We start from the raw sequence: 12207 nt of genomic DNA on the forward strand, positions 1-12207 counted from the left end.
TACTTCCTCACACAAGTCTTCTTTCCAAGCTCACTTACTCTCACCACTCTATTCACCCCAATATTCCCTCTTCTTTTCTGAAAACCTCTATAAACCTTCAACTTCGCCTCTACAAGATAATGGTCAGACATCTCTCCAGCTGCCCCTCTCAGCACATTAACATCCAAACGTCTCTCTTTCACGTACCTATCAATTAACACGTAATCCAATAACGCTCTCTAGCCATTTCTCTTACTTACATCAGTCCTTTTTCAGCACACAAATCTACAAGCTCTTCACCATTTCCAGTGGGGAAGAGCAGTGTGGTTTCAGAAGTGGTAGAGGATTTGTGGATCAGGTGTTTGCTTTGAATAATGTATTTGAGAAATACTTAGAAATACAGATGGATTTCTATGTACCAGTTATGGATTTAGAGAGGGCATATGATAGAGTTGATAGAAATGCTTTGTGGAAGGTATTACGACTATATGGTGTGGGAGGTAAGTTGCTAAAAGCAATGAAAAGGTTTTATCAAGGATGTAAGGCATGTGTACGAGTAGGAAGAGAGGAAAGTGATTGGTTCCCAGTGAATGTCGGTTTGTGGCAGGGGTGCATGATATCTCCATGGCTGTTGAATTTGTTTATGGATGGGGCTGTTATGGAGGTGATTGCAAGAGTTTTGGAGAGAGGGGCAAGTAAGCAGACTGTTGTGGAAGAGAGGGCTTGGGAAGTGAGTTGGTGGCTGATTCGGGGAAGAAACTGCAAAAGTTGGTAACTGAGTTTGGTAAAGTATGTGAAAGAAGAAGTATGACAGTAAATGTGAATAAGAGCAAGGTTATTAGGTTCAGTAGGGTTGAGGGACAAGTAAATTGGGAGGTTAGTTTGAATGGAGAAATACTGGAGGAAGTGAAGTGCTTCAGATATGTGGGAGTTAATTCAGTAGCGGATGCAACCATGGAAGTGAAAGTGAGTCACGATGGAGGAGGGGACGAAGGTTCTGGGAGCATTGAAGAATGCGCAGAAGGTGAAAATGTTATCTCGAATAGCAAAAATTTGTACGTTTGAAGGAATAGTGGTTCCAACAAAGTTATAAGGTTGAAAGGCATGGGCTATAGAAAGGGCTGTGCGGAGGAGGGTGGACGTCTTGGAAATGAAATATTTGAGGACAGTATGTAGTGTGAGGTGTTTGATCGAGTAAGTAATGAAAGGGTAAGAGAGATGTGTGGTAATAAAAAGAGTGTGGTTGAGAGAGAAGAAGAGAGTGTATTGAAATGGTTTGGTCACGTGGAGAGAATGAGTTAGGAAAGAGTGACAAAGAGCATATATGTGTCAGAGGTGGAGGGAATGAGAAGTGGGAGACCAAATTGGAGGCGGAAGGATGGAATGAAAAAGATTTTGAGCGATCAGTCCCTGAATATACAGGAGGGTGAAAGGTGTGCAAGGAACAGAGTGAATTGGAATAATTTGGTATACCAGGGATGACATGCTGTCAATGGATTGAACCAGGGCATGTGAAGTGTAAACCATGGAAAGTTTTGTGGGGCCTGGATATGGAAAGGGAGCTGTGGTTTTGGTGCATTACACATGACATATAGAGACTGAGTATGAAAAAATGTAGCCTTTTCATTTCTTTTCCTAGACCTACCTCATGCATGTGCGGGGGGAGGGGGGTGCCATTGCATGTGTGGCAGGGTGGCGACAGGAATGGATGAAGGCAGCAAGTGTGGATGTGTACACGTATATATGTCTGTGTATGTATAAGTATGTATCCATTGAAATCCCTGGGGATAGGGGAGAAAGAATACTTCCCACATATTCCCTGAGTGTCGTAAAAGGCAAATAAATGGGATGGGATCAGGGGCTAGAAACCCTCCCCTCCTTGTAATTTAACTTTCTAAAAGGGGAAACAGGAGTCATGCGGGGAGTGCTCATCCTCCTCGAAGGCTCAGATTGGGGTGTTTAATTGTACGTGGATGTAACCAAGATGAGAAAAAAAAGAGAGATAGGTGGTATGTTTGAGGATAGGAACCTGGATGTTTTGGCTCTAAGTGAAACAAAGCTCAAGGGTAAAGGGGAAGAGTGGTTTGGGAATGTCTTGGGAGTAAAGTCAGGGGTTGGTGAGAGGACAAGAGCAAAGGAAGGAGTAGCACTATTTCTGAAGCAGGAGTTGTGGGAGTATGTGATAGAGAGTAAGAAAGTAAAGTCTAGATTGATATGGGTAAAACTGAAAGTGGATGGAGAGAGAGGGGTGATTATTGGTGCTTATGCATGTGGTCATAAGAAAGATCATGAGAGGCAAGTGTTCTGGGATCAGCTGAGAGAGTGTCTTAGCAGCTTTGATGCATAAGACCATGTTATAGTGATGTGTGATTTGAATGCAAAGGTGAGTAATGTGGTAGTTGAGGGTATAATTGATGTACATGGGGTGATCAGTGCTGTAAATGGAAATGGTGAAATGCTTGTAGATTTGTGCCCTGAAAAAGGATTGGTGATTGGGAATACCTAGTTTAAAGAGAGGGATATACATAAGTATACGTATGTAAGTAGGAGAGATGTCCAGAGAGCATCATTGGATTACGTGTTAAATGACAGTCGAATGAAAGAGAAACTTTTGGATGTCAATGTGCTGAAAGGGGAACTGGAAGGATGTCTGATCATTATCTTGTGGCGGCGAAGGTGAAGATTTGTAGAGGATTTCAGAAAAGAAGAGAGAATGTTGGGGTAAAGAGAGTGGTGTGAGTAAGTGAGCTTCGAAAGGAGACTTGTGTAAGGAAGTACCAGGAGAGATGGTGGGCAGAATGGAAAAAATGAGAGCAAATGATGTAAGAGGAGTTGAGGAGGAATGGTACGTATCTAAGGAAGTAGTGGTGGCTTGCGCAAAAGATGCCTGTGCCATGAAAAAGGTGGGAGGTGGGCAGATTAGAAAGGGTAGCGAGTGGTGGAATGAAGAGGTAAGAGAGACTTTTGGATGTTAATGTGCTGAAAGGGGCAACTGGAGGGATATCTGATCATTATCTTGTGGTGACAAAGGTGAAGATTTGTAGAGGATTTCAGAAAAGAAAAGAGAATGTTGGGGTAAACAGAGTGTTGTGAGTAAGTGAGCTTCGAAAGGAGACTTGTGTATGGAAGTACCAGGAGAAATGGCGGGCAGAATGGAAAAAATGAGAGCAAATGACGTAAAGGGAGTTAAGGAGGAATGGGATGTATTTAGGGTAGTAGTTTGTCTTGCACAAAAGATGCCTGTGGCATGAGAAAGGTGGGAGGTGGGCAGATTAGAAAGGGTAGTGAGTGATGGGATGAAGAAGTAAGATTGTTAGTAAAAGAGAAGAGAGAGGCAACTGGACAATTCTTCCAGGGAAATAGTGCAAATGACTGGGAGATGTATAAATGAAAGAGGCAAGAGGTCAAGAAAAAGGTGCAAGAGGTGAAACAAAGGGCAAATGAGAGTTGGGATGAGAGATTACGATTAAATTTTATGTAGAATAAAAAGATGTTTTGGAAGGAGGTAAAGAAAGTGTGTAAGACAAGAGAACATATGGGAATATCAGTGAAGGGGGCCAATGGGGAAGTAATAACAAGTAGCGTGAAGTGAGAAATAGATGGAATGAGTATTTTGAAGGTATGTTGAATGTGTTTGATGATAGAGTGGCAGATATAGGGTGATTTGGCTGAGACAGTGTGTGAAGTGAGAGAGTCAGGAAAAATGGTTTGGTAAACAGAGATGAGGTAGTGAAAGCTTCGCTGAAGATGAGAGATGGCAAGGCAGTGGGTTTAGATGGTTATCATTCATATTATCATACTTTGTCAATGTCTCTCACATTAGCAAGGTAGTGTAAGAAAACAGACGAAAGAATAGCCCAACCCACCTATATACACATGTATATACATACAAGCCCACACACGCATATACACATACCTGTACATTTCAATGTATACATGCATATACATAAACAGACATGTACATATATACACATGTACATACTCATACTTGCTGCCTTCATCCATTCCCATCACCACCCCACCACACATGAAATGGCACCCCTCTCCTCCTGTGCGTGCTGAAAGGTAGTGCTAGGAAAAGACAACAAAGGCCACAGTCATTCACACATGGTCTCTAGCTGTCATGTGTAATGCACAGAAACCACAGCTCCCTTTACACAACCAGGCCCCATAAAACTTTCCATGGCTTACCCTAGACAGTTTACATGCCCTGGTTCAATCCATTGACTGCACATCGACCCCGGTGTACCACATCGTTCCAATTCACTCTATTCCTTGCACGCCTTTCAGCCTCCTGTAAGTTCAGGCCCCAATCACTCAAAATCTTTTTCACTCCATCCTTCCACATCCAATTTAGTCTCCCACTTCTCGTTTCCTCCATCTCTGACACATATATCCTCCTTGTCAATCTTTCCTCACTCATTCTCTCCATGTGACCAAACCATTTCAATACACCCTCTTCTGCTCTCTCAACCACAATCTTTTTATTACCACACATCTCTCTTACCCTTTCATTACTTACTTGATCAAACCACTTCACACCACATATTATCCTCAAACATGCTATTTCGTGTGTGGCGGAGTGGCAATAGGAATGAATGAAGGCAGCAAGTATGGATATGTACATGTGTATATAAGTGTGTGTCTGTGTATGTATAAGTATGTATACGTTGAAATGTATATGTATGTATATGTGCTTGTGTGGGCATGTATGTATATACATGTGTATGTGGGTGGGTTGGACCATTCCTCGTCTGTTTCCTTGTGCTACCTCGCTAACGCGGGAGATGTCAGTTAAGTGCAATAATAATAATAATAAATATGAGAAGTGTGGGAGGGGGGCAGATTACAAAGGGCAGTGAGTGGTGGGATGAAGAAGTAAGATTGTTGGTGAAAGAGAAGAGAGGCATTTGGACAATTTTTGCAGGGAAATAATGCAAATGAGTGGGAGATGTACAAAAGAAAGAGGCAGGAGGTCAAGAGAAAGGTGCAAGAGGTGAAAAAGAGGGCAAATGAGAGTTGGGGTGAGAGAGTATCATTAAATATTAGGGAGAATAAAAAGATGTTTTGGAAGAAGGTAAATAAAGTGCGTAAGACAAGGAATTAATGGGAACATCAGTGAAGGGGGCTAATGGGGAGGTGATAACAAGTAGTGGTGATGTGAGAAGGAGATGGAGTGAGTATTTTGAAGGTTTGTTGAATGTGTTTGATGATAGAGTGGCAGATATAAGGCGTTTTGGTCGAGGTGGTGTGCAAAGTGAGAGGGTTAGGGAGAATGATTTGGTAAACAGAGAAGAGGTAGTAAAAGCTTTGCAGAAGATGAAAGCCAGCAAGGCAGTGGGTTTGGATGGTATTGCAGTGGAATATATTAAAAAAGGGGGTTATTTACTGTATGTATGACTCATGGTGAGGTGCCTGAGGATTGGCAGAATGCCTGCAAAGTGCCACTGTACAAAGGCAAAAGGGATAAAATTGAGTGCTCAAATTACAGAGGTATAAGTTTGTTGAGTACTCCTGGGAAATTATATGGGAGGGTATTGATTGAGAGGGTGAAGGTATGTACAGAGCATCAGATTGGGGAAGAGCAGTGTGGTTTCAGAAGTGGTAAAGGATGTGTGGATCAGGTGTTTGCGTTGAAGAATGTATGTGAGAAATACTTAGAAAAGCGAATGGTTTGGATTTAGCAATTATTGATCTGGAGAAGGAATATGATAGAGTTGACAGAGATGCTCTGTGGAAGGTATTAAGAATATATGGTGGGGGAGAAGCAGTGAAAAGTTTTTATCGAGGATGTAAGGCATGTGTACATGTAGAAAGAGAGGAGAGTGATTGGTTCTCAGTGAATGTTGGTTTGCAGCAAGGGTGCATGATGTCTCCATGGTTGTTTAATTTGTTTATGGATGGAGTTGTTAAGGAGGTGAATGCAAGAGTTTTGTAGAGAGGGGCAAGTATCCATTCTGTTGTGGATGAGAGAGCTTGGGAAGTGGGTCAGTTGTTGTTCGATGATGATACAGCACTGGTCGCTGATTCGTGTGAGAAACTGCAAATGCTGGTGACTGAGTTTGGTAAAGTGTGTGAAAGAAGAAAGCTGAAAGTAAATGTGAATAAGAGCAAGGTTATTAGGTCACATGGAGAGAATGAGTGAGGAATGATTGGCAAAGAGGATATATGTGTCAGAGGTGGAGGGAACGAGGAGAAGTTGGAGACCAAATTGGAGGTGGAAAGGTGGAGTGAAAAAGATTTTGAGTGATCGGAGCCTGAATATGCAGGAGGGTGAAAGGCGTGCAAGGAACAGAGTGAATTGGAACGATGTGGTATATCGGGGTCGACGTGCTGTCAATGGATTGAACCAGGGCATGTGAAGCATCTGGGGCAAACCATGGAAAGTTTTGTGGGGCCTGGATGTGGAAAGGGAGCTGTGGTTTCGGTGCATTATACAAGACAATTAAAGACTGAGTGTGAACGAATGTGGCCTTTGTTGTCCTTTCCTAGTGCTACCTTGCGCACATGCGGGGGAGGGGATTGTCATTTCATGTGTGGCGGGGTGGCAACAGGAATGAATGGGGGCAGACAGTATAAATTATGTACATGTGTATATATGTATATGTTTATGTGTGTATATCTATGTATATGCTGAGATGTATAGTTATGTACATATGTGCATGTGTGGACGCGTATGTATGTACATGTGTATGTGGGTGAGTTGGGCCATTTTTTCATCTGTTTCCTTGCGCTACCTCACTGACATGGGAGACAACGACAAAGTATGATAAATAAATGAAATAAAATATAAATAAGTTTATGCATATGCAAAGGTGAATAATGTGGCAATCGAGGGTGTAATTGGTGTACATGGGGTGTTCAGTGTTGTAAATGGAAATGGTGAAGAGCTTTAGATTTTTGTGCTGAAAAAGGACTGGTGATTCGGAATACACGGTTAAAAAAGAGAGATATAGATAAGTATCCGTATGCGAATAGGAGAGATGGCCAAAGAGCCTTACTGGATTATGTGTTAATTGATAGGCATGTAAAAGAGAGACTTTTGGGTGTTATCGTGCTGAGAGGGGCAGCTGGAAGGATGTCTGATTCTTATCCTGTGGAGGCAAAGGTGAAGATCTGTAGAGGTTTTCAGAAAAGAAGAGAGAATGTTGGGGTGAAGAGAGTGGTGAGAGTAAGTGAGCTGGGAAAGGAGACTTGTGTGAGGAAGTACCAGGAGAGAGTGAGTGCAGAATGGAATGGGAAAAGGTGAGAGCAAATGATATAAGGGGAGTGGGAGAGGAATGGGATGTATTTAGGGAAGCAGTGATGGCTTGAGCAAAAGATGCATGTGGCATGAGAAAGGTGGGAAGTTGGCGAATTAGAAAGGGTAGAGTAGTGAGATGAAAAAATAAGATTGTTAGTGAAAGGGAAAAAGAGAGGCGGTGGATGATATTTACAGGGAAGTAGTGCAAATGATTGGGAGATGTATAAAAGAAGGCAGCAAGAGGTGAAGAGAAAGGCGCAAGAGAGGATCAATAAATTTCAGGGAGAATAAAAAGACGTTTTGCAAAGAGGAAAATAACATGCGTAAGAATAAGAGAACAAATGGGAAAATTCAGGAGAGGAGGAAGGAAGAATATAAGATGTGTTGGCTGAATATAAAGGAGCTGAAAGATGAAAAAAGCAAAGAAAAAGTAGATGAAGATTTTGGAAGAAAGTTGAATAAAAAGTTTGGGGAAAATAAGAAACTGTACTGGAAGTAGATGAAGATTTTGGAAGAAAGTTGAATAAAAAGTTTGGGGAAAATAAGAAACTGTATTGGAAGGAGATGAAAAAGAGAAGAGGGTGATTTAAGATATGAAATGTAAAGGTAAGAAGTAAGGAATGGGAGTTGCTAAATCAAAAGGAGGGAGTGAAAAGAAGATGGAAAGAGTATTTATAAGAACTGATGAATGTGAGAGAAAGTGAGGCAATAACTGTTACATGTATGGATGTAGAGGATGGAAGGAACAGGATACTAGCACAGATGCCCTTCAGCAAGAAGGAAGGGAATAAGGGCAATAACAAGACTGAAGGTAGGACAGGCATCTGGAGTGAATGGGACAATGGCTGAAATGTTGAAGTATGGATGAGAGAGTGTGACAGAGTGGATGTATTTGATATGCAATTTTGCATGGAAGCAAGAGGTTGCGTCTGAGGATTGGGTGAAAGCTCTCACTGCTCCTTTATTCAAATAAAGATAAAGGTGCTAAGAGTGTATACAGCAGCTATAGGGGAATAAGTCTGTTAAGTTATCCCAGGGGATGGGGGAGAGAATATACTTCCCACAAATTCCCTGCATGTCACAAAAGGTGACTAAAAGGGGTGGAACTGGGTGGCTAGAAATCCTCCCTTCTTATTTTACTACTTTTCCAAAAGAAGGAACAGAAACATGGACCAAGTGAGGATTTTTCCCTCTGAAGCTCAGTCACCAGTTCATAATGCTACCTCACTAACATGGGAAATGGCAATATGTATGACAAAAAGTCTATTAGGTATATCAAGAATCTTGTAAAGTACATGCAAGAGCATTAATTGGTAGAATGGGATGGGGGAAAAAATATACTTCCCACATATTCCCTGCATGTCACAGAAGGTGACTAAAAGGGGTGGAACTGGGTGATTGGAAATCCTCCCTTCTTATTTTACTACTTTTCGAAAAGACGGAACAGAGACATGGACCAAGTAAGGATTTTTCCCTCTGAAGCTGGGTCACCTGTTCTTAATGCTACCTCACTAATGCGGGAAATGGCAATACGTATGAAAAAAAGTCTATTAGGTATATCAAGAAACTTGTTAAGTACATGCAAGAGCATTGATTGGTAGAATGATGGAAATGACTGAATGGAGAATTTGTGGGGAGCAAGGTTTTTTTTAGGGAAAGGTGGGGTATATGTGGATCAGATTATTTGGAAAGAATGACAGTAAAAGTACCCAGCAAAAGGTTAGAAGCTGTATGCAGCTTTTTGTAAAGAATGACAGTAAAAGTACCCAGCAAAAGGTTAGAAGCCGTATGCAGCTTTTATGGATTGGAGAATGACCGAGTTGAGAAGATCTAGAGTATGACAGAGTTAAATGGAAAGATTTTGGGTATGTATAAAGGATATATGGGGTAGCAGGAAAACTATTGGCTGGTATGAAAGCCTTCAATGGACGAGCAAATGCATGTGGAAGAGTGTATGGATGGTTCAGCAAAAGTTTAGGTACATATGTAGGTGTGATGCAAGGCTGTGATGTCACTGTTACTTTTTAAAACATATATGAAGGGAGTGGTAAAGGAGATAACAGAAAAATGAGGCAAAGGTGGTGCAGAGATGGAGTGTGATGGTGAGGTATGAGGGCCAGTGCAAGCCTGTTTGCAGATAATACTGTATTGTTTGCTGAGAGTAAGGAGGAGTTGCAAATGATGTAAGTGTGTTTTATGATGTGTGTAAGCATAGGCAATTGAAGGTAAATATGAGAAAAGTAAAGTGAAGTTATGTTTGAAAGGAAACCCAAAGAAAGTATGGATTTTGCAAAGCCCTATAGAGTGAGTGAAGAAAGTGTACTAAACTGTGTAATAGGTATGGGGGGAGAAAGACTGGAAGAGGTGACAGAATTCAAGTATTTAGAGTAATCTTGGTGATATGGAAGGAGAGATAAGGGGATGAGAAATACAGGGTAGGAGAGTCATCGTTCCCTTAACAGCATAACAAAGGATCCAGGTATGGAAATGAGGCACGTGCTGTCAATGGACTGAACCAGGGCATGTGAAGTATTTGGGGTAAACCATGGAAAGGTCTGTGGGGCCTGGATGTGGAAAGGGAGCTATGGTTTTGGTGCACTACAAAGCTAGAGACTGAGTGTGAACAAATGTGGCCTTTTTTCTTGTCTGTTCCTGGCACTACCTCGCTGCTGCTGCTGCTGGTGGGATGCTATTTCATGTGTGGCTGGGTGGCAATGGGAATGGATGAAGGCAGCAAGTATGAATATGTACATGTGTATATATGTATATGTCTGTGTATGTATATGAATGTATATGCTGAAATGTATATGTATGTATATATGCATGTGTGGGCATTTACATATATACATGTGTATGTGGGTGGGTTGGGCTATTCCTCGTCTGTTTCCTTGCGCTACCTCGCTAATGCAGGAGACGGCGATTAAGTATAATATGAAAAATAAAAATAAGGTTTGCCTCAAATGGTATACAAATTATCTGAGGTATTCTGATATAAGTTAAAGCTGTTGTTGCTAAAACAATCATAAAAACTTTCACATTTGTATAGCAGTACTACAAATAGTACCACAAAAGTCATCCATGAAACTTAGAGAATGTGGAAAGTAAGCTTACTAATCAAGTAAATTCACAGGAAAGTTGTTTTCAGACAATTAACCAGTTACTGTGATGTAACTAATGCATCTAACTTACCTTACGGATTGCATGGTTGCCGGTATCAGCAACATAAATGGCATCAGGATGATGGTAAACGACTCCTTGAGGGTTGCTGAAGCTTGCAGAACCAAATGATCCATCCCTGAAGCCTTGTTCTCCTGAACCAATAATTTTCTGTGGATAAAATGGACCTTATAGACAGATTTCCCATGAAACTTTAATGAATGCAAAGAGAGTAAGTAATATGCTCTATATCTATGTATAAGGATAAAATTCAAGCAAAAATCAATATGGATTACCCTATACACTTTATGTCAGCTTTTTAATTGTCTTTAGTTGTTTCATAACAACAACTTTAGAAGCTGTACAGGGTTTCCAAAAAAGAGGGAAATTCACTATGGAATTCTAGAATTTATATTCCAATACTCTTCTAAGTATACTCACACAGTCTGGAACAGTGCACACTGCGAATCCACTTTGATATGTGAATGGACTTAGGTGGTAGAAAACACACGATGGAGATACAGTTTTAGCCTGATCTGTTTTTGCATAAAGCCTTGTTATTTATTTACTTACTTCCTGCCCCAGGAGTTCCATCTATCATCATAAGTCTCATCCATCAGTCAAGACGGTGGCCACATCCACAGCATAGTGATGCTAAGTGTGTGTACATATGTGCAGAGAGTGCAGGGCAGTTGAGCAGTAGTGCTTAGTGTTTTCTTTGTGGAAAATGCATTGTAGCCATCAAGGGTCTTGGTATATGTTGAAGTGACATTTGTAGTGATATATGATGTCTAGAACATTAGCAGGAGAATGACTAATCATGTCTGGGGAGGATGGTTTTTGATGGGTGCATGTATGGTGGAATGGAGATAAGACTGAGTTGGAGAAGCAGCTGTGTAGTGCCTGATGGGTTATTTCAGTGCATATGTGTCCTGTCAGTGTTATATTTGTTGAAGGTGGTGTGATTTGTTAGTAAAGATTATTGAAGAGTGAGACAGAGATGTAAACCTTTTATTCCTGCTTGGGGGTTGGTGGTTAGTTGTAGAGTGGTTTGGATGGGAAGGGTCTAGTGCTATAGCACAAAACTGAGTGCTGAGCATGTTGAAATGGAACAGTGTTGGGAGGATCTCTGTTTCATTGTGAAGGTGCTGAGTGTTTGTGGTGGCTAGACAGATAGTGATTGTTCTAAGTGCATCATTCTGTATGGTTTTCAGCTCAGTCATATTTGCTTTGAAGAGGTTGGAAAACCAGGCAGGTAAGGCACAGTTTAAAGTGCATCGGATGAATTGCTTGTATAGGATGTCAAGGATTCCTTTTCTTGTCCAAACCTGGTCCCAGTTAGTGTTCTGAGGGCTTTTAGTGAGTGTACTACTTTTGTGTTGATCCTATTAGCGTGGGGCATGAATGTCACCAGTGTTTCATTTGTGATGCCTAGAACGGATGGTGTTTAACTAAGTGGGAGAAAATTTCCATTTAAGGTGACAAGAGGGCATGAGCTGGACTCATTTCTGTCTGGGGTTAAAAAAGTGACTGAAGACTTCTCTTGAGTTGCAAACATTCTGTTCTGGGTAACCAGGGTACTACCGTACCTCAAAACATATCCATTTTTGCCTTCCTTGTTAGTGACTTGTCTTTCCACACATTCTTCAGCACTCCAAGAACCTTCACCCCCTCACCATCCCTTGGACTCACTTCTGCTTCCTTGGTTCTAATTGCTACCAAGTCCACTCCTAGGTATCTAAAACACTTTACTTCCTCCAAATTTTCTCCATTCAGACTCACACTCCAATTATCTATCTATCTATCTATATCTCTGATGCTTGTTCCCT

The 12207-nt window shown here is 41.3% G+C and overlaps 1 protein-coding gene across 1 annotated transcript in view; it reads right to left on the bottom strand.

Moving 5' to 3' along the window:
- LOC139749147 (NHL repeat-containing protein 2) overlaps positions 1 to 12207 on the bottom strand; it is a 432672-nt gene that overhangs the window by 287120 nt on the left and 133345 nt on the right. The window contains exon 5 of the mRNA XM_071662783.1: positions 10412 to 10549. Within this exon, the coding sequence (XP_071518884.1) occupies positions 10412 to 10549 (138 nt within the window). The remainder of the gene's footprint in view (positions 1 to 10411; positions 10550 to 12207) is intronic.

The sequence above is a fragment of the Panulirus ornatus genome, chromosome 6 (assembly GCF_036320965.1).
Source record: "Panulirus ornatus isolate Po-2019 chromosome 6, ASM3632096v1, whole genome shotgun sequence".
NCBI lineage: Eukaryota > Metazoa > Arthropoda > Malacostraca > Decapoda > Palinuridae > Panulirus > Panulirus ornatus.